The sequence below is a fragment of the Vulpes vulpes genome, chromosome X (genome assembly GCF_048418805.1).
Source record: "Vulpes vulpes isolate BD-2025 chromosome X, VulVul3, whole genome shotgun sequence".
NCBI classification, from domain to species: Eukaryota; Metazoa; Chordata; class Mammalia; order Carnivora; family Canidae; genus Vulpes; species Vulpes vulpes.
The window spans coordinates 15598791-15621786 of record NC_132796.1 but is presented as its reverse complement, the minus strand read 5'-3'; the positions used below and the strand labels follow the sequence as shown (position 1 = coordinate 15621786).

At 42.6% G+C, this 22996-nt stretch overlaps 1 protein-coding gene across 15 annotated transcripts in view; it reads left to right on the top strand.

Moving 5' to 3' along the window:
- SH3KBP1 (SH3 domain containing kinase binding protein 1) overlaps nt 1-22996 on the top strand; it is a 334655-nt gene that overhangs the window by 169103 nt on the left and 142556 nt on the right. For 10 of the 15 annotated variants that reach the window (XM_025997485.2, XM_025997483.2, XM_025997484.2 and 7 more), the window contains 2 exons: nt 2380-2483; nt 16295-16424. In XM_025997485.2, coding sequence (XP_025853270.1) covers nt 2380-2483; nt 16295-16424 — 234 coding nt within the window. Of the gene's footprint in view, nt 1-2379; nt 2484-16294; nt 16425-16985; nt 17046-22996 lie in introns of all 15 variants that reach the window. The other 5 variants (XM_025997482.2, XM_025997479.2, XM_072744009.1 and 2 more) reach the window with 1 other exon arrangement.

Below are 22996 nucleotides of genomic sequence, written 5' to 3'. Positions count from 1 at the left end.
AGAGAAGATCACAAGCTATCCCAGCACCAAAGGGAGTAACTGTTTCTGCCTGGGGTCTGGTCAGGTGGCCTTTACCTTCAGCAGCCTCTGGATACCTCACTGCAGGGCTCACTTTTCTTGATCCTGTATGTTGGTGATGTGTTTGATTGGACTTTATGCCACCAGTGAAGCAGACCTTCTTAGAGGCTTTTAAGAAATATCGATTAGTCTGGCAGATGGAAACTAGTAAACGTGTCATTCTTCCTGATACCAGACAGGGCATTATAGGAATATGATGCAGAGATTTGGTTCCAGAAAAATCTGATTATTCTGTTCCAGGTCCTGAGTCTGAGGCGTTAGTCTATCCTTGAAGAGTACATCACTCTCTTTTGCCATTTGTGTAGCATTGGGTTAGATGCTGTTTCTTACAGAGGGCTTTGTGAAAATAGGAAATTACGTATAACTGTGTTTCATGATCTCAGCCAACACTGGGCCTTCAGATGTTATTTTCAAATAGCTTTGGTCAGGCCTGGTGACTTCTGTGGTTGTGAGTGTTAGGTTTCAGAGATGTGTCATGTTTACTTGTTCTGTGTTCAGATTTGTATGTGCAGAGTTTGCTTTTAATATAACATCTAGCAAATAAAAGCTCTTACCGATTTATAATAAGAGGTATATATATGGGGGCAGGGAAGTCACAGGGAGTGACTGGGTGCCGAGATTGCCTCGTTGTCCAGACCTTCTGTGCTAGAATGAGGAGTCCGTACCTGTTATAACACAGATTGCTGAATTTGCCTCCTGTTGCATTGGAAGCCATGGAGCCACAGTGGAATTCTTTGCTCTGGAGTACCACTCTTCCCCAATCCCCCCTCCCCGCCTGTCCCACCCTGGGGAGAAGCCAGCTGGGATGGGCCCTCACTGCTTGGGAGAGCCGAGCCCTCCATGGCTCACCCTTGGCCGTCAGACAGTGCAGTCAGCAGCTGGCAGGGCCCAGGAGCTCTGCATTTGTTCTCCCTCAGGACCAGGTGGCTTGTGGTTTTGCACGAAGGTGTGGAGTGTATGTGTATAGTCACCAGAGATGTGATTAGACAAGATATTGATTCTGAACCTCAGCCCCCTTCCTTCTGTTCGACTCGGTTCTTCCCCTAGTGAGATGCAGGCAGAGAAAAATAGAACAGAGAGAACTAGGCTTTTGAGACATATTGATCAGTGAGCACATCCGATGTAGCAGACCTTCCCCTTTGTGTGATGTCATGCCGCGTGGGGCCTTAGTGTGGCCTGGGATCACTCCCGCAGGGATTTGCTTTCTCCGGGAAAGGACTAGAAAAGGAAAAGAATCACTGTAGGCAGTATCCAAAAAGAATGGCAGCATTTCTAAATGTGTTTCCTTGAGGTCGTTGATCGCTTTGGTTTTCTAGGCCATGTGGTGGCAGGAGGGAACAATATGAGGTGGTGAGCCTTGAGCAACAAACTTCGGAGCAATGCTGGTCTCACTTCTCTGCTATCCACCTCTCCCTGGCTTGGGCCGCCACTGCCGTCTCTCCGTCTGTCCCCCTACCCCACCCTATCGTATATACCACATGCATGTTCTTTCTGCCCACAGGGCATGTCTGTGGTGTGGACAGTTGTTTCTGTACCTGAACCAGATCTAAGCCTGGGCCTCCCAGTTGGGCTCCTCAGGATGAGCGAGATGCTGGAACCTTCAGTGTCCTCCGGTCAAGTGAAGTGTGGTCCTGGCTTTTATCTTGATTTGCCTGGGTTGGCTCTGTATGAGCAGCCAGGGATCCTGCTAATGGGTCCCCTGGGACAGAAGGGAGTGGACCGAAGTGGATCTGTTGAACCCCTGTGGGGCATTTGAAATGGCACCAAGGGCGGGCTGAAATCTAACTAGCCTTTGCTTATCAGGCCTGAGTTCCAGCATGTTGAAAGGGTGCTGATTAGTAAGAAAAAGGCCAGGCTACTTTATCTTTTCCTTTGCACATTTGGGGAAAATTTCCTCTGCCTTGCTAGCATTAGAAGCAGACCATTCTTTTTATTCTACATCACATCAGCTTTCATTAAAAGTCAACAGCAGCAAAATACAAAGCCCCATCCGTGGAAAAGCGTTTAAGGCAACACTGTGCTCCAGCGCTTCAGGGGTGGGGTTTTTGCCTTCTGCACCAACGGATCAGTTTCTCATATCCATGCCTTTCTGACCCAGCAGCTTTTAAAAGACCAAGAAGCATTGCTCTGCTTTCTACTGCCTCTCTCTCTGAGACCAGGGCTGCCGTGCCTCTAGCCATGTCCCAGAGAGCATATTTGAGACAAGTCAGCTTAATTTGCCTGCATGCCTAGGAAGCCTCTCTTTAAAAATCTAATTTTGAGACAAGAGCTATATCTAAATATTTTGCTTTTCCCATCCAGGCGAGCGACGGAGGCGCCGTTGCCAGGTGGCATTCAGCTACCTGCCCCAGAATGACGATGAGCTTGAGCTGAAAGTTGGCGACATCATAGAGGTGGTAGGAGAGGTAAGTGTGCCAGGTGGGTGGGCGGGTGATCTCCTGTGGGCTGTCAGGACCCACCCCTGGTTGACCTTGCTGTGGCGGATGCTAGAGCTTAACAAGACCTTACACGCTATCAGGTTGAGTCTCTTCTCAAAGGAAAGGATTCCCAGAGAGGAATGCTGCCAAGCCCACGAGGAGCAGGTGTGGGCCATTTGAAATTATGGTCTTTTTCACATGGTGTGCTTGGTGCTTCTGGGTTTCCAGTCCACTGCCACAGCTTTTTCTCCTCTGCTTCAATTGCTAGTAGACTCTGGCTATCCAGAGTGACCCTGAGCCATCTCTAGAGGGTGAATTTGGTTTTCATCCTGGGGGACACTGGATTCAAAGGGAAGGAAAAGAAGTGACTCTTACAGAAGACTGGTATGTGATAGGCATGACAAGGTTCTTTACACATGAGCCCATTGGATGGCCTATCACAAGCACTTCATCTTGTGGATGAGAAAAGAGGCTAAAGAGACCCTAGAAGAGTTAAGGCTGAGGGTTGGAGCCAGGTCCACCTGGCTGGAGACCCTGTTCTCTCCACTACACCACATTATCTTATTCCTGCTTGGTCCTGGCTCCCCACACACTGGCACAGGCTTCTCAGGCTCCACTCTCTCACTCTGGGCAATCCTGGACTTCAGATCTGGCACCTGATCATTCATTCTGATTCAACGCATGTACCTCTCTATAGAAATACAGTTCTCTGGTAGCTTTGGTTTCATGAGTACCATTTGACCTTATAGAAACCCATGGTTTACAAAAAATAAAAAATAAAAAGGAAGCTAGAAGTCAAGGAGGAGATTAAGTGAACTGTGATGTGGGTCCAAGTAGCAGGGCTGATGCTAGCCACCAGATTCCCTGATGCCCCTACAAGCATAAAATGAGCATGTGTCAAAGCCTTATTTAACCCGTTAACAAGGGGATGTGCAAGATGGTATGGCTGGCTCAAAGAGAATTGTGGAAGAGCAAAATATTTATAACTAAAAAGGAAAATACTTGATTAAGATTGCTAAGTCAGGGCACCTGGGTGGCTTAGTGGTTGAGCATCTGCCTTTGGCTCAGGTCGTGATCCCAGGGTCCTGGGATCAAGTCCCGCAATGGGCTCCCTGTGGGGAGCCTGCTTTCCCCTCTGCCTATGTCTCTGCCTCTCTCTCTCTCTCTCTCTCTGTCTTTCATGAGTAAATAAATAAAACCTTTTTTTAAAAAAAAGATTGCTAAGTCAGATGTAAAACTACACAGTATCCTACAGGGCAATAAACTGTAACCTTTGAGATTGTCTCTTCTAGGGAATAAGGCACTTGCATCTCTGGCAGTCAAGATTCATTTTTATTGCTATCTGAACAGAATCATTCTCATCGCTCTTGGTTCTGCCAGTTAACATCCACACTAAAGGAATCATAAATAGTGAATAGGGTGTCAAACAAAGATATGTATCTCTAAAGAATCAGTTATTGGGACTCCCATTGGCACTGGGAGGGCACAAAGTAACCTCTATCGCCTATTTCTCAGTTTTGGAGAATTTGTATTGACATGCCATTCATTCATCATTTTTTGAGAGAGAGAGAGAGAGAGTACATGTGCGAGTGGGGAGGGAGGGACAGAGGGAGAGAGAGAATCTTAGGCAAGCTCCATGCCCAAAGTGGAGCCTGACTAGGTGCTTGATCTTACAACCCTGAGATCATGACTTGAGTTAAAATCAAGAGTTGGACACTTAACCAACTGAGCCACATAAACACCCCTCATTCATCATTTTTTTTATCCCTGTTGCCAAGCAGGACACATAGGAGACATTTGTTGAAAGTTGAATAAATGAAACATGAACAGACAACAGTGTAGAACATTTATGCCAGGGGTAGAAGGACAAATTTCTTTTTTTTTTTTTTTAAAGATTTTATTTATTTATTCATGAGAGACACAGAGAGAGAGAGGCAGAGACACAGGCAGAAGGAGAAGCAAGCTCCTCGCAGGGAGCCCGATTTGGGACTCAATCCAGATCCTGGGATCATGCCCTGAGCCGAAGGCAGACATTCAACTGCTGAGCGACTCAGGCTTCCCAGAAGGACAAATTTCTTAAGACTGAATCCGTGGGAGAAATTCCAAAGGGAATAATAAACAGTATGACTAATAATTTTTTTTTAAAAAAGTTAAAATTTTGGTATAATTTGAAGCAAGTTTAGCTAAAAAAAACCCCAAAACAATAACAAAAAAAACAAACTCAGAGAACAACAAATAAACATTTTGCAATAAATCATGAAAAGTTATTATATATATCACATATGAAAATATATTAGGAAGATACTGTAACAATGATAAGTGGTAGATAAATCTGTCATAAATACAAGTCCCACAAAGAGAAAGAAAAACCTTTACCATGAAGAAATGTTCCACACTGCTATTAATTAAATAAATGTAAATTAAGAGGATAACGGCTCCTGCTTTTGAGAATCGTAAGAAAACATTTTGTGGTAAGACTGTTGGTAATACCGAGAAGTGGTAACTTTGTTTATCTTTATGATATAATATGCAGCTATTTAGCAGGGTATGGCAAGAGCTGTACAAATCTGAATTAACATCCTGTGAGCCAGTAAGCTCACTCCCAGGAATTTATCCAAAGAAAATGGTTAACAGAAAAAGAATATGTGAATTGAGTTAATTGCTTGTGATAATGAAAAATAATCAAGAGAGAGAATAATTATGTGAATTAAGCGATATTATCCAGCTAGAAGATCGTGAAGACATTAAGATGGTAAACCCAGAGGTCTTTAAATCTATATTTATTACAATAATGTGCAAGGTAATTTTCTGTTAAATTCTGTTAACCTGAGAGCTTTTCAACAGCGGGATCTTGTCTTGATCTATCTTTACATACGTGGTACCTGAAAGAGTGCCTGAAACCTAGTATGTACTTTAATAAATGCTTGCTGAATAAGTAAATGAATAAATGGAAGTCTGAAAAGATTTTTTTTTGCAAAATAAATGAACGATCAGGACACAAAAATGCATACATTAGGACATAGCCATGTAAAATATATCTCCACACATGTGATTAAAGACTGAAAGGGAACAAGAATGAAAACTGGTTGTGTCACAGAAGACAGTTTTTCCTTTAATGTTGTAATAATGTTTTATGTAATACAAATCAAAATAAGGAAGATTATTAACACATTTCTGGGAGATAGTGCCTGCCCTTGCCTGCCTGTTGGCTGTAGAGAAAGCAGGCATGGATCGCTGAAGGAGAGGAGGGATTGCAGGTATTATTCTTCTCTCAGTGATGATGTAGGATGTCCCTGCCACCTGCAGGACCAGCGTCCTGTTCACTCACCACCAGTTCCATGCTAGATTTCATGATGGGCTTGCTTCACAGAGGAAAAAGGAAAGATATGTAGCCTCAGATATTTATGTAAAACAAAATGTAAAGGTTGGCCTTTTAAACCATATTAAAAAATTACATTATCAAAAAATGAATTTTCCCATTATGGCAATTTACTTGTAATATTGCAGATACTTGGCTATAATGTAAAATATGCCTTTTTATAATGGATCTATAAATGCCAGTGGATATTTTCTCATTCCACTGGAAATTAATTAACATCCCAAATCAATAAAAACTCTTCAGTCATAGGGACAGATTGAGGTAAGACCATAGTATTAGCTTTGCAAGACTATGAAACCAATCAGTCTATCGGGCAATAAAAGTATAATAGGTGATGTTGTGTATGTGTGTATAAATATGTTATATTTTTATTGAGTGATTAATAGATTGATCCTACAGTATTCCAAAGCTATACACCCACACAAATGCACACACACCCCTTTCCCTAAAGGAGTAAAAAACCCCAGACAACTCTTCAGAGGATTTTGGGGGTATGGACTGGTTTGTTGAAAAAGGTTGAATCAAATAGAGAATCAATCGTAGGGCAGCCCCGGTGGTGCAGCGGTTTGGCGCCGCCTGCGGCCTGGGGTTTGATCCTGGAGACCCTGGATCGAGTCCCACGTCAGGCTCCCTGAGTGGAGCCTGCTTCTCCCTCTGCCTGCGCCTCTGCCCCTCTCTCTCTGTCTGTGTCTCTATGAATGGATAAATAAAAAATCTTAGAATAAAAAAAAAGAATCGTAAAGCATGATATTTTGTATATATTAATTTAATTAGATATATATCTTATTTAATTAAGACAATTTTTTTTTAAATTTTTATTTATTTATGATAGTCACAGAGAGAGAGAGAGAGGCAGAGACACAGGCGGAGGGAGAAGCAGGCTCCATGCACCGGGAGCCCGATGTGGGATTCGATCCCGGGTCTCCAGGATCGCGCCCTGGGCCGAAGGCAGGCGCCAAACCGCTGCGCCACCCAGGGATCCCATAATTAAGACAATTTTATTAAGATACTATGTATCCTAAAAAAAGATAATATATATCCTATTTAATTTTGCCATAAAATATGAAAATGTGCATTCATTTGCCGTTTGTCACCATAAGTTCATAGAGTCAAGGTGTTCTTCTTAAATGCAGGTTTGCTGGTTTGAGTTATGTCCTCTCTGCCTCCATGTTGCCTCCTTCATGATTTCCATCACTTTTTAAAAAAATGGATTGACAACAACACAAGGGAAGCAATCAGAGTACTCATTCCTTCTAAATAAAGTTCTACGGTCCACTGCCCCCAGTGTCTTCTGGTTGTCTCATCCACACCTAATTTGGCAGCAGGTTTTTTTTCCTTTTTTTTTTTAACTTTCACCTCGTTCACCATTATCCTTTCTCACCACTGACTTTCTCTTCACACTTACATATTTTTTGAGCTCTGTGACCACATGGTGGTCTAACAGAGCAGTGGGCTTACGTGGGTTTGGGTAGACATAGCCCAACCCTTATCTGGCCTGAATTGGCTGCTAGCCCGGAGAGCTCACCCCAGAGGGGCCCATGCAGATGGCTCAGAGAAGGAATGGGGAATGCAAGGCTGTCTGGGCTCAGGGCACCTGGCAAAGTTACCTTCCTCTAAACAGCATTTAGCATGCTTCTGCCTACTGGCTAGAGATAGTGCCTCTACTCTCATCATTAGGTTCATATTTGCAAACCTAAAGGAACCAGGCTACCGGTTTGAAAGAAAAAATTGCAGACCGAGTTCTTAGATTTTTTTTAAAGAAATCACTGTAAATATACACTTGTGCCACTTTTGTCCAGAGTGGAAAAGACTGATCAGTGCAGACGGAATTCTAATTATAAGGCCAGAGATGGCATATAGACAAGCTCGTCAGGAGAAATGGCATTTGAAGGCCTCTGGAGTTTCAAACTTGGCTTGTTGGCCTATTTTTTTTTTTTTTTTTGAAAAGGGCATTGAAACCTCTTCGCTTCCCTGTCTGTGTTACCTAGAGCCTGGGAAAGGAGCTACTTTTCTTCTTGTGTTGGGATGACCTTGGTGTCAGCCAGTCTCTCTCTGTGATGACCCAAGGAATATTCAGAGATTCTAGCTTTTATTTGTTCCTTGTGGTTTGTTTTTGCGGTATTTTTCAGTGGTCCCTAGTCAGGCTCGCTGGAGACCAATGGTCTTAATTTCAGATTTAAAGCCTGACCTGGCCTTAGAGTTTGCAAAGATGGTAACTTGTACTTTCAAGAAACTTAGGCATCATCTCTCACCCAAAACAGTGGGTTTGGTTCTCTCAGCTCGAGTTAAATGGGTTGTTGAAATTCTTCAGAACTTTAACTTAATCAGACAACATTTGTGGGTACGGATGGACAGTTATCATATTGTGAATTATAATGAGAACTATATATAATCTGGTCTCTGGCCCATTTCTGGCACTGAGCTCCTAAAACTCTTGGGCTTTCCTAAAAGAGTGATAGAGGGGTCTTTTGTTATGTTAATGGGGGTAACCTTTGAAACACCTAAGCAAAGGAGCCCCCCACTGCCAGTGGAGCCAACAGTAGATTAGGGGGTTGGACATTTCAGTCCCTCCCACTGACCTTGGGGAGGGTGGGTGCTGGAGGTCAAATCAGTTGCCAGTGGCCAGTGATTTAATCAACCATGCCTATGTAATGAAGCCTCCGTAGAAACCCCAAAGGACAGGATTCAGAGAGCTTCTGGGTTGGTGAACATGTGGAGGTGCGTGGAGAGTGGTGCCTGGAGAGGGTCTGGAAGCTCCACGCCCTTTCCCCGTGCCTTGACCTGTGCATCTCTTCCATCGGACTATTCCTGAATCATATCCTTTTCTAATAAGTCAATGATCTGGTAAGTAAAATGTTTCTCTGAGTTCTGTGAGCCACTCTGGGAAATTAATTGAACCCAAGGAGGGGATCATGGAAACCTCTGATTTATAGCCAGTTGATCAGAAGTATGGGTGACAACCTGGGCTTGCAATTGGTGCTAAAGTAGGGGGTGGGGAACAGAGCAGTCCTGTAGGACTGAGCTCTTAACCTGTGGGATATGGAGCTGTCTCTGGGTAGATAATGTCAGAATTGAGTTAAGTGGTAGGACACTCAACTGATGTCTGAAGAATTGCTTGTTGGTGTGGGGAAACTTCTCTCACCCCCTCCCCACACACATTGAAACTGGGTCCAGGGACCCAAAATAGCAGGTATTCCTCATTTTATTCTTGGTCTAAGAACTTCAAAGACTTGCATATGAATAAAGATGCCCTTTGTTTTATGCTTGCCTGAGAGAAGTCAAGGTCATTTAAAAGCTGATTAATTAATTAAAAAAATAAAAGGTGATTAATTAATAGGGGATCCAAGCATACCCAAATTCTTACCCATCAAGGCACCCCTTACTGTAGAAGCATTTCTTATCTTTTCAGAAAAAAAGGAGATAGCATTAATATAAAAATTTGTTTATTAGAATGTGATAATCCAAAGAACTGAGGCTGCTCTACAGTCATTTCTTCAAAAAAACTTCAGGTGGACACGTCTGATGATGTAATGTGCACAGGTGAGAGAGCATGTTAAGGAGAGGGCAGCCATGATTAGAAGAAAAAGTGATTAGATTAGAATCATCAGCACACAAAATAGACTACAACTGTATAAAAGCAACATATTTGCAAGTTAAAATCTATTTGTAAGAGATTTGCATAGCCATGGGATTTTTCAAATATCTCTCTGTGGCAAAAGCTGTGTTCGTGGAGATTGAGAGATTTATTGAACAGAATCTTTGCTTTGAAACATGTTCGGTATAGTCAAGGAGCTTAAGATTTGCACAGCTAAGAAGCTAATGAATAACCCAAGATGGGATAAGAGTGGGAAACGCTGGCCTTGACAAAGGAGGAAGGAATTTTAAAACAAAGGCCCTCCCTGAGGGTGAAGAAGATGCTTCTTAGAACAGGAGGAGGTTCAACCTCAGGCACCTGGAAGGTGAGAAGTATTTTGATCATTTCAGCAAGCACAGGGTGTATTGTGTAAGGCGCTGGGCTCATCTGGAGTGGTGAGGACAGGGTGTTAGTACAGCCTTGCTCTGGAGTCAGGGATGACCTGGGAAGCTTCCAGGGCAGGTGTGGAGTAAAGGAAGCAGAAGCTGGCCAGGCAACAACATGCTGATGAGCTAAGTGGCGGTGCCTCCCACACTGAACTTTAAAGGAATACCCCCATTGGAAGATTCCTTACAGACAGGTTTTCTAAGATTAACACATCCCTGTAGACAATTTTCTCACCTGGGAATAGTGATGGGACAAAGCTTCAGGATCTTGATTCATCAGAAAGAGGTTATCTTGATGGTTTGATTTACTCTTTGTTCATATTTTCAAGTTGGAATGACAGTAAGGCCTTCGCGTAGTCATTTTGCAATTTGGGGACCTGTAGATTAACCTGTAGCTATTTTGAAGGACAGGACTGTCTGTGTTGCTGAAGGATGTCTAGAAAAGTTCTACCAAAAACCCTTTCCACTGTGAGGCAAATCATGCATGTAGCTCTGTCTCGTTGGGCAGAGTTTGCTAACATCTTAAATAGAAATTGTATATGTTTTCTTCAGTAATTTCCCTTTGAATTACTCTGCAAATTTTCCTTTTGAGGGGCCTCTTTCATGTGGAATAGGCTTATTCTCAGAATAATGAGGGAATAAAAAATCACTTTCCCATGTCTGTGGAATGTTGTGGCCTTGCCGGAAAGAGGTAATCAGACAATGAAGTACACAGGAGTTGGGGGAAAATATTGGCCCAGGCATATAGGACCTAGATAACACTTGTCTCTCTTTAGCACAACCAGCTTTCATGTCCCAAAATCAACAGGGATGGTTATTTAAAGCAACTAAAATGGAAAATAATGTAAGTGTTCATGCCTTCAGGGAGTGGTTCCCTTAAAAACATTTTTTCACCAATTCCACTAATAGAAAAAGATGTTTTCTAGAAAAAAATTGTATTTTTCCGGCAATATTCAAAAGGAAAAACTATGTGTTAGAACATTTACATGAAGTTCTAGAAAAGGTGAAATAAATCATAGGCGATAGAAATCAGATGAGTGGTTACCTGAGGAGGTAGATTGACTAGGAAGGAGTACAGGGAATTTTCTGGAGTGATGGCAGTTTTCTGTACATTGATGGAGGTGTGGGTTACATGGGTGCTTATGTGAAAACTGACTGACTTGTACTGTTAAGATGTGTGCATTATATGAATTATGCCTCAATTTTAAAAACTTTAAAAAACTAAGTATTTCTCTGGTGTTCTAAAAATTTTCAAAATACGTTCCCTTACCTCTCAAAGAAGAAAAGGCTGGTTGGAAATTCTCATTTAATTATTTCTGAATAATTTTTTTTCGATCTATAATTTACATAAAACATGGTATTAGTTTTAGGCATACAGCATAATTGATACATGTATATAGTGTGATCTGATTACAGCAATGGGTTTAATTACCATCCATCATCGCACATAGTTAGAATTTTTTTTAAGGTCTACTCTCTTACTAGCTTTCAAATATATGATACACCACTGTTAACTGTAGTCATCATACTACACATTATATCCCTGGGATTTATTTATCTTAGAGCTAGAATTTTGTACCTTTTGACCACCTTCACCTACTTCACCTACACCCAGCCCCTGCCTCTGGCAACCACCAGTCTTATTTCACTTAGTGTAATACTCTCAAGGAACTTAAAAAAGAAAAAATGAAGTACAGGATTGGTAGAAGGAAGGAAATAACCAAGATTAGAGAGTGAGTAAATAAAATCTAGTCTAAAAAGATAATAGAAAAGATCAGTGAAACTAAGAGTTGGTCTTCCGAAAAGATAAAATAGATCTTTAACTAGCCTCGCCAAGACAAAAAAGGGGACTCAAATAAATAAAATCAGAAAAGAGGAGAGGTTACAAATGACAACACAGAATTACAGAGGATCGAAAGAGACTACTGTGAGCAATTATCCACCAACAAATTGGACCGCCTAGAGAAAATGGTTAAATTCCTAGAAATAGAACCTATGAAGTCTGAAAAAATTTTGAGGAAATTTTTAGTAATGTTAAGGTGTAGGCCTTTCCTTAAAGCTTGACTTTTCCATTGTCCTTTCTGGAAAGAGTGGTAAAACAGCTCTGGGAACAATGAAGCTGACCTCATTTCGCCATGTGCCTCCCCCCACCATGCTTCCCTCACAACTCTCCCCCCTCCAATACATTCCCCCCCACACACACAGTGTGCTTCTGACTGAGGTTTGGGCTACAAAGGGTTAATTGCACATAGAAAGCTATAACAGCCCTTAAATGGGTTTTTCTGTCCTGCTACTCACACCTTGAGGTAGACTTTAGATTTGGTAAAGCTGTTGTTGCATTTCTCAGTACAGTTAACAGGTAAAACCTCAACTCTGATGTCGAAACTATTCCAAATAGCTATGTACCTCAGCATAGTCATCTTTGCATCCACAGGCATCCTTTCTGTAGTGCCTTACAAATGTATCTAATGTGTATAAAATTGGGTGGATGGAAGTGTAGAAATTCACCCTGCTGCTTACTCAACTTCCAACAGGGCTAAATAGCTAGAGATGAGCTTCTTGGGCCATGAACTCACTTAGATGCTGGCGATTGTGAAGACACGGGAACTGCAGCCTCCTCCCCGCCACAAACTGTTGAAGTGCTTTTACTGTGTCATTCTTTCTCAAACACTGCCAGGTGTAAGGTACCTATTCCCAGCTCTGGGCTGAAGATAGGGTTCTCTCTCAGGATGGAGCCCTGGGCTCCAGAGCTGGCTGAGTTGGGCCCAGGGGTGCAGGGTGGGGGCTGTTCTCAGCCTAGAGGCCTGGTCTGCGGCAGGCTGTAGAGGAATGTGTGCTGGTGGGGGAGAAGGTGGATATCGCTTCCCCTTTCTTACTCTCCTTGGAGCAGAAATGCTAAGCCCTTGCTAACATCCATAATCTACAGTTTATTACAAAGAGACACATTGCTTTCTCTCTTTTAAATATAGAAACAAACATAAGCAAGCTTGATTTCTAAGCAGGCTCTGTATGTTCCTTTGTTGCAGGAGCTTCTCAAGCAGTCTTTCTCTGTTTTGTTCACCAGTGAATCTGCTCCCAAGTCCTAGAGCACTGCAGGACAGGTGCTCAATAAATGTTGGTCGAATAGGGAGGACACATAGACCTGGGCTTGGTGGTCCTTAATGAAGAACAGTGGCTAAAGTTGTCCTGTCTCTTGGTCCCCTTTGCTCCTCACAGCGGGGCAGATCCTTCTGTGGCGGAGTCAGGGCTTCAGAGATCCCCATGGAGGGTTTCCCCTAAGGATCTCCCTGCTCTTCATACTTAATTCAGAGTGTGAGGTACTATGCTTTACTCTTTGAATGAATGAATGAATGAATGAATGAATGAATGAATGTATTTGCTCTGGGCTTCAATGCCCTCATCTTAATACTGGAAGTGGAACTCTAGAATATTGGTGAAGAGGGATAGTGGGAGGGTAAGGATCTTTTTTCTCAGCCTGAATCTTACAACTAAAGCAGCCAGCTATAGGAAAAAATAGTACTGAACAGTTCTCACTGGCACAGGGGCCAGACACCCTGCCACTGCCAGGGCGCCTGTAATGGGAAATGTACCTCCCAGGCAATGAGCCGTGGTTTTACTGCCTGCCCCTCCACTTACAGTGTGGCTAATGATAGACCTGTGCTGTTTCCCTGTTGGCCACTCCTCTCAGACTGTGCTGTGACATTGATACAGGCATCTGGGGGTGTGGTGAGGTAAAGACACCCCTGTTTTCCCAGCAGGCAGCTAACCAATCCCACACATCAGGAGTACTTCCTTCAGGGATCTCAGGCTGGAGCCACTTATTTGGGAACAGGAATGTTTTAGATACTGTCAAACTGAATCAAGTGGAATTGGCCCAGCTGCCCCACACTGTCGGGGATTATGCTAGGGACTGCTCATTTGTGGTCCATGCCCTTGGCTTTTCCCTCCTGCCCTGTGATTCTGGGAGAAAGAAGGTCATTTTATGGTTCCTTATTCAGGACAAGCACAAAGGATCCCCCCACCACAAATCCAGTGACTATTTCTATTCAGGCTCATGGCGAATTTTCCCAACCATCCTAATCCTATAAAAAGCTCCTTGAAAGAATAACACATATCAGTTGAGTTGGCATAGAAACATGGAATGGTTTCAACTGAGATGCTGTTAAATGCCACAGTGTGGTATTGAATAGTCACTGGGACAGTTGTGCCTGGATGTCTGGATTCTTTCCCGAAGATTCTGTGATCATGCAGATATAATCACCACTCTGCAAGCCTGTATCCCCTGAGTTCCCTCACGAAGCCTCCAAACAGCATTCTAGTGGTCTCCATTCCACAGGTTCTGTCAGCTTCCCCTTTCTGGAGTGTCTCACACACCTCCTTCCCTAACTTAGATACATCTCCCATTCTCCTCTTCAAGGCCAACCTTAATTTTGATTTCTTTTTTTTTCTCTGAGCCTTCCTGTAGCATCCCAGATTTGGGGGAGCTTGGCTTTGTGTAACAAGTTAGGTTTGTGCTGAGTCATGGCATTTCCCTGCCTCTCTACCTCCCATTGCAAGTATTCTTTTTTTAAAGATTTTTATGTATTTATTCATGAGAGACACACAGAGAGAGGCAGAGACATAGGCAGAGGGAGAAGCAGGCTCCCTGTGGGGAGCCTAATGTGGGACTTGATCCCAGGACCCTGGGATCACGACCTGAGCCAAAGGCAGATACTCAACCACTGAACCACCCAGGTGCCTCCATTGTGAGTTTTTAGTCACACATGTTCTCTCCACTCTTTCGACCACCAGCCCTTCTACTTTGGTAGATTGTCAGCTGCTTGGGTGGGGGGAGCCATGTCCTGGACAGTTCTGTGTCCCTAGCCCCTAGTGTAGAATCATAATATATCTGTCTCGAACACTGATGGAGTGTATTCATTATCCCTATTGTATAGAAAGGAACCAGGATTCAGTTTGGTAGGAAATTTGAATGAGGTCATATAACTGCTGAGCTTCAGTAGGATTTGAACTGGTCTTTTGACTTTAATATTCTTTATCTTTTTTGTTTTGTTTTAGCTGTTAAATTGTATTTATCAGTTTGTGTGGATGTTAAAAAAAAATCCCAAAGGTTCAGAGTCTCTTTCAGTCCTTTTGCACCATGTGAGTAACTTAATACTTGCTTGTTCTCAGAATGTCCTGTTATTTTCCTTCAAGGAGCCACTTCGCTGTTCTGACTTCTGACTTCTGCTGTTCTGTTAGTGGCTCCATCACAAAATCTCGGGATGACTTTTTATCTTCCTCTTGCTCGTCCCAGCTAATTGGGAACTCAAGACCAGCTCAGAGGGCCTTCAAATCCGTACCTGCCTTCTCCCTTATCACTGCCTCCCCCAGACCCAGCTCTCACTCCCCTGCCCAGAGGACTGCAGTCTGGCTGCCCTCCCTACCTCCCTTCTGCACTGTTGTACTTCATCTCAGGGCAATCTAGAACCCTGCAGGGAGTCCTACCTTCCCCGATTGAGTTTTTAGCACAGGGCTTCTTAAGGGTCTTCCTAAGGCCATCTAGTTAGTTTAGTAGCCCAGGAAGCCATTGTCACTTGTTAAATAATGGCTTTAAATGCATAAAATAAAACATAGGAGGGACACCTGGGTGGCTCAGGGGTTGAGCATCTGCCTTCAGCTTGGGGAGCCATCCTGGGTTCATGGATCAAGTTCCTCATCGGGCTCCCTACTAGGAGCCTGCTTCTTCCTCTGCCTGTGTCTCTGCCTCTCTCTCTCTCTCTCTCTCTCTCTCTCTCTGTGTCTCTCATGAATAAATAAATAAAATCTATAAAAAATAATAAAAAATAAAATGTACAGTTACAAAGGGAACCATTGAAATAGCTATTAAGCTATTTTAAAAGCAGATTTTGATATGATAATCTATGTTTAATTTCTTATAATTAATAAATAATTCTGTATGAATACACTAAATAATAAGGTCCCCAGCAGGTGTGGTAACTACTACCGCTTGATGGTAGTGATGGGTGCAAGCGATATCTGGAGATACCCACAGCTTCTGTGACATGATACAAAAATGTCCACGATTGGTTTGGTGACGAGTCACAGGTCCTTCTACTATTACTGTTTCACCTACATTTGATAACCAAAGTAAATGCCAAATTTCAGTCTGAGGTTAGTGAAAATACATTGTTAATTCCTTTCCACTTGTGTTTTTGGCCCCCAGGTCCAGCCCCCTTTCCTGAGTCTGAGTCTCAAGGCTCTAAGGTCTGCGATTGCATTCCCTGTTAGCTTGTAAGCTTTGGGTCCTTCTGCTCTCCCTGTGTGGCCTCTGTACTGTGCACCATACAGATGGGAGAGAAAACCGGGAACCCCAGTGTCTAACCTGAGCACTGCATCTCTCTTCTTGTTTGCATCTGTGCAGGTAGAGGAAGGATGGTGGGAAGGCGTTCTCAATGGAAAGACCGGAATGTTTCCTTCCAACTTCATCAAGGAGCTGTCGGGGGAGTCGGATGACCTGGGTATTTCGCAGGATGAACAACTCTCCAAGTCAAGTAAGGAAGTCCCCCATGCAGGGAGGGGGTGGGGACACCGGCAGGGGCTGCTCCAGCCTCCCCCTCTGTTCTGTAGCCTGTGCCTGGTGACGGTGACAGAAGCTCACGAGTACACTTCTGGTCGTGCGGCCTTAACCCCCGTGGCGTAGTAGGTTATCACTGTAAAGGCGTGAGCCGCACCCCTTCACGTGTGCACAGGCACACACTATCCACCTCTGGATAGGTGACCGTCAGCCTCCAGGCCATTTCAGTATTCCCCTGTGGCTCACATTACTGTGCTTCCATACACTGCTCTCACTGCCAGTTAATAACTATTTTTTTACATGAACTGAATGAGACTGCATTTCTCAGCATCCTTTGAGGAACTTGGAGGGAAAAAATGGCACACACACACACACACACACACACACCCCGTTGGTGGTGAGAAGTGCTGTGTTCAGGACGACCGCATGCCAGCTTCCTTACTAGTAGGACCAGACAGCTGAGAGGCCAGCCCCACCTTGGGTGAGCGTGTGTCTTTCCGCGATGGTGAGAACGAACTCCAGGTCTTTCTTTCTCCAGGGCCTGAAGCTCTCCTCCCTCCAGCTTCTCTGCTGCCCTTTCCAGCTCACGGAGCAAAAGGTCAGGACCGGGAAGCTTTGTTCTCCCAGTCGCTAACCCAACTTCCCACGTGGGCGTCTGTGTATCTCTTGTGCCGTCCTGAGCCGAGGTCATGGCGTGAATGTCGGAAGACGCTCGACTGTCCTCGTGGTGCAGCACTCCCTGGGGGCGCAGGCTTCCTTTTCTAAACTCAGCCCTGTCAAAATCATACTGAAACGTCTTTCTTTTCCATTTGGAAAAATCTGACTTGAGTGGTGTTCTCCAGTTAGTTGTGTCTCTTTTATCTAACCAAGAGTATGATAGACAGATTCCCAATGTGGAGGTAAAGCCACTTCCAGAAAAGTGCTCGGACGACCTTCTTCACTTGGCCTTTCAGCAGCTCGGGCTCATATCGCCTGTCATACATAGAAACAGCAGCTCTGGCTGGTTGGCTCACAGGCTTCAGGTATACCCTTTGCCTCTACTGCCAATGCCAGGGACCCCACCACAGCCCACCCCCAGACTCCATTCCATCCCAGGGTCTATGGTAGGAAATAATGGGAGGTTGATTTTGGAGCAAGTGAAGCATCTTGGAGCTCCTGCTGCCTTCTCTGGCTTTGGGGTGGGGTGATTCTCTGCTAACAAGGCTCAGCTAGTGAGTACAGCTGGGAAGGTGGTGAGTGTCCTTGACCCTATGATAGTGGGAGTTGCTGTAGGTCCTGAATCATACATTAGTCCCAGCTGCCCTGGTGTCTCTTTTTGTACACGGGAATAGTGTTGAACCTGGTAATTAGGTCCTATGATAATGACACTGTATCTCAGGGATGTTGAGAATTAAATGGGCTTTCTTGGGAGGGGGGACCAAATTGGGTCATTGTACCATTATTTCTGTGGGGAAGTGTATTATGAGTTCTAATAGCAATAATGCACATAAATCACTTCACCCATGTAAGGCCGTCCATAAATGGTCACTTTCATCATTAATCATGATAGACTCTTGGGATATATAACCAGTTTGTGTGCTGAGACTGATGCACACTGATTGGTACCATGCACACTGAAACATTATCTCTGCATGTGGAAGCTATTATGAGATTCCTTTACTGATGCAGAAAAGGAGATCTGGAGAGGTCTCCCTCTCTGGGAGAACCTTGACTTCTTGTATCCTGCCATGTTACCTGTGCTTTCATGGTTGGAGGGTCAGAGAAGTAATGCCTTTTGTATTTTGGGAACTGTTGAAATAAACTGCCTCCTTTTGCTCTTAGTAATATGGACATTTGACCTGCCTGACCCCCTCAGTTCAAAGTGCACGGTGCTGGGATTCCTGAGGCAGGAGGTTAGGAGACTGCTTAGAATGGTCTCTCTGGGCACTTAGCCTTCCTTCAGATGCTCAGAAAGGACTGTTTCTCTTGGAGAGACTCTTCTCCCCAACACTCATTCAGTTAAAAGCCCTCCATTTCAGGACGAGGAGAGCCCACAAGTTTCAGCAGCCATGTTTAGTTACCACAGAATCTGTTCCTTATTGGGGAGGGTTTGAGGTCCCTGAAGAGGCATGGTCTCCTAACAAGGATGGATGTTTCTAAAAGAACTGCATGGCCTTGGCAATCTTCCTGTATGTACAGTTAAGGACAAGAGGGCCCATCTCTCCATCTTTCCATCTGTCCACCCATATCCATCCTTCTGTCCTTCCTTCCTTCTTCCTTTTCTTCTGCTTCTCATTCATTCAGCCTTTGCTGAGCCCCTGTTGTTACTAAGACACTGCACAAGACCCTGAAGATATACAGAGTCCCTGCCTTCAGTCAGCTCACATAACAAAGGAGTACACAAACTGGAAGTTTGGGAAGGTGCCCCAGGTGCTCCATGAGTGTCTGAGGAAAAATGGTATGCAGAGGTGGAGAGGCCAGTCCCACTGGGATGTGGGGACAATGGTGGTCACAAAAGACTTCATACAAAAAGAAATGTGATGATAATGTCCCTGTGGCTTGCTGAATTGAAGTAATCCCCTGAAAGAGAAATAGCCTCTCTCAGCATTCTGACAGGCTTTTCAGTAGCTGTTTACACTCTGAAGATAAAATGTCTATCCAGTGGTAAAATGTATAAAATGTAGTCCCAATCACATACAGAAGTTATGTATAGTGGTAGGACTTGTCTAAGCGGAACCTTTGGTTTTAAAATGATTCTGCTTATTCCCTATTCGCAGAGAATGGCATCAGTAGTTTCAATGTGCTTTACTTTAAATTTTTTCTTTTTAGAAATAATTATAGTCACAAGAAGTTGCAAAAAAAAAAAAACCCAACTGGAACTGTATAGAGAGATCCCATGTACCTCTCATCCAATTTTCCCTGGGGATAACATCTTGTATAACTGTAGTAAAGAAATGCCTATTTACTTTTATCATAAAACTAAGAAAGACAGAGGTAGTTCATGCACAAAAGACATCTAGGTTTTTACTCCAGTACAAGCTAAACTGTACTTAATCAAGATCTTTGTTAGACCTGTCCACTTAACATTCCTAATGTTTATGCCATTTTGGCAATTTTTAGAGAGCCTTGTGCCTTCATATAAAAATCCTCTGAATTTAAATGCTACCAGACATCAGGGTGAGGTTTTTTAAGCAGATAAAATCTATGTCCTGGTACATATGAAGAAAACTTAGTGTACAGTGTATCCTTGTGTATCTCTTTGTTCACACAAATGCATGCACAGACACACACACACACACCTACATGTGCACATAATTATTTGGTATTTGTACTCTTCACATTTCTATTTCCAGAAAGTAATGGATGAATGTAATACAAGAAACCTTGACTTATATTTTTGAGGAAGTGTACCCGGACATCTTGCTCAATAAGCACTTACTGAATCCCTTTTTACTCTGAGGAGGCATTCTTATCTTTGAAAGACAGGTGCTTGAACTTGCTTTTCTTTTACCCTGTTGTATTTTTTATATATGGTGGTTGTTTATGAAAATATCTGAACTGTAGATCTTTGTTTAGGGTAATCTGATCTGTCAAGGAAAGAGTTACAGCAATTGTACTGGTTGATGTGTTGACTTAAACCTTTTACCTTAGATAAGAAAGTTCATAGCTATGTAGCAGCAGAAACGTTTTGCTCCATATTTAAATTTGAAAACGCTATTGTATTTTATAGAATTTGTGAAACATTAGAGGTACTTTTTCAGAGGTTTCTATACCCAACATGGGGCTTGAACTCATGACCCTGAGATTAAGAGTCAGATGCTCTACTGATTGAACCAGGCAGACACCCCATAGTCTTCTATTTTTAATACAATTTGTTAGCTTGAAGGTGGAGGTACATGCATTGTAATTTATATCGGATTATAATCAGATGTGTTTCAAGTCCTTCTAAATCTATAGATTCCTCCTCCATGTCTCCTTTTTCTCTTATAATTTTTGCTGAAGAAACTAAGGTCCTTTGTCTATGAATTTCCCACCATCTGTCTTTGCTGATTTCGTTTCTGCTATGCCATTAACTCTGTGTCCCTATAAATTGATCATTGCATCTAGGGGCTTAATTAAATTGAGGTTTGACCTGAATAAATATATATATTTCCCAAAACATCATAGATGGTGATGTATCATCAACATGGAGGCTCACAATGTCTAGCTATCTTTCTTTTTGAATATTAGCAGCCACCTATGATTCCCACCCAGATCTGTTAGGGCTTGCAAAATTACACGAACAAGTTATTTTTTAAAAGAATGAAATGGGTTCCCATTTTTCAGACCAATGGTGAAAAAAATTTGAGTAAGTTAGATTTTTAAAAAAGAAAACATCCAAGTGGTTGTGATAATACTGTGGGCAGAATCTTATGTTAGGAATGGAAAGGAATTTAGAGATCTTCCAGCCTGGTATCAGATAAGAACCCTAAAGTTCAGTGAAACAAAGTCCTGGGTGTGGCATGGCTTACCAGATGAGGCCATAATTACGTGCAGGCTTTCCACACGCACTTTGGTATTGCCTTTATTCTGGCCCGCAGTTTACTCTTTCACAGGGCATCTGACAAATTTCCAATTTGAGTAGAGTTTAGATTATTTCTTCTTATTATTGGAGATCATGATTAATTAATTACCTTTTCAGTTTCCATTTTGCACATGCTAATATTGACTGTGAAATAGAACTAATTATAGGGATACCTGGGTGGCCCAGTTGGTTAAGCGGCTGACTCTTGGTTTCAGCCTAGGTCGTGATCTTTGGGTCCTGGGATTCAGCCTTGCATTGAGCCCTGTGTTGAGCTCTGCACTTAGCAGGGAATCTACTTGAGATTCTCTCTCTCCCTCTCCGTCTCCCTCTTCTCCCTCTCCCTCCCCCTTCTCACAGGCGAGCATGTGTGCATGCTCACGTTCTCTCTCAAAAAACAAACAACATAATTATAAATTATACTGACATTATATTAAATTATAATCAGAGAATATCCTAAATTCTTAAAATTTATTTGGACTGAGAGGCAAATCCAGATATTACTGTTGTCCAATTTCCTTTTCAGACAAATTCTGCTTCACATTTTGGACATAAATGTGTCTTTTATTTCTAACGTATTTTTTAATATTATTAAATTTCTCAGATTCTAAACTAATTGTAAAACTAAAAAGTATTCCTGTTTTTTTTAAAAAAAAAAAACCACATCATTTAGCTACAGAAACATTTTCAATTATTTCCATAATTTTCAGAGGGACAAAATTTACATTTTCTTTCTATAACCATTAATAACCAGGAGATTTCAGTTTGAATTGACTTTATAGTTTTCCTATTTCCTTATTTTGGAATTTTAGATTCTGATAGTTTCATGACTTGTCAAGCTAAGACAAAGATGGAGATGGCTTTTTAAAACTTGGGGCAAACCACTTTCATGATATAGAAATACTGTATTTCATTAGTTGTAGGAAACAGATCGTTCTTTTTTATTTTGTACTTTTTGTTCTTTTTAATATTAGATGGTATTTGTTTTGTATATGCTGTTCTATTAGCAGTGAAGAGCAATTAGCAAATTGATGAAACAGTTTTAGGCAAAATTAGATGCTAGGATAAGCATATGATTTTCTGTTGGAATTCTAAAATTCTTCCCTTTTACAGCGTTTGCTGCCTTCAGGTATTAATATTTAATAGTGATAGTAAAATATTTCTCCCAGTGGAATAAGCAGCACTCATATTCGTGAACTTTCCAATTGCCTGTCTCTTTTGTGTTTTAGATAAGAGTATGTGTGTCCTTGCTCACCGCAGCCCAGGCTGTTTCCCGTCATCTTGCGGGGAAGCTTGGCACACACACTTGGCCGTTCAGAGACATCAGAGCTGTGGTCTCCCTCAGAGATCCTCAGACGTGGTCCTGGGGAAGAACACAGGGAGGTTCTGTTGTACTTGGAGGGACTTTATCAAAATACTGAGTTCTTTACTTCCGCTTCCTTTTTCTAACACTGAGAAGGACCCCCGCTGTTCAGTTTGGGAGGGCCTTGCTTGCAAAGCATCTGCGTTCCTTGGGAATAATGTCACTTTAATGACTGAAGTGAAGCAGAATAAAAATTTCCCCAAATAAAACAGGCCGCTGTCATTTGCTTTCTTTCTTTCTTTTTTTTTTTTTTTTTTGGTCATCAAAGTCCTCAAGAGCTGCAAATCTAACATGAACCTTTGAAACACTTTATTGTTTCTTTGGATGATTCTTATATGGCCAGTGATTTTGAACATCTAAGTTTTTACTTTAATTGGATGGAGCACATTTATCAAACAGGGAAGACTTCAGAATTAGGGTGTCCCACCATGCCTGTAGGACATGGAAATGGGAAATACCTGATGGTATTTCAGTTGTCTATTTGATCATTTGACGTTCTCTTCATGTGTCAGTAGTGACGTGGCCCAGAAGCTGACTTGATATTTCCTGTTGGGGTTTTCCATTTTCCTAAAGAATATTTTAAGAAGTGAGACAAGTTACTCCCTCCCTCTCAGTTCCTCTCTCTGTAAATGTAGCCTGTAGCCTG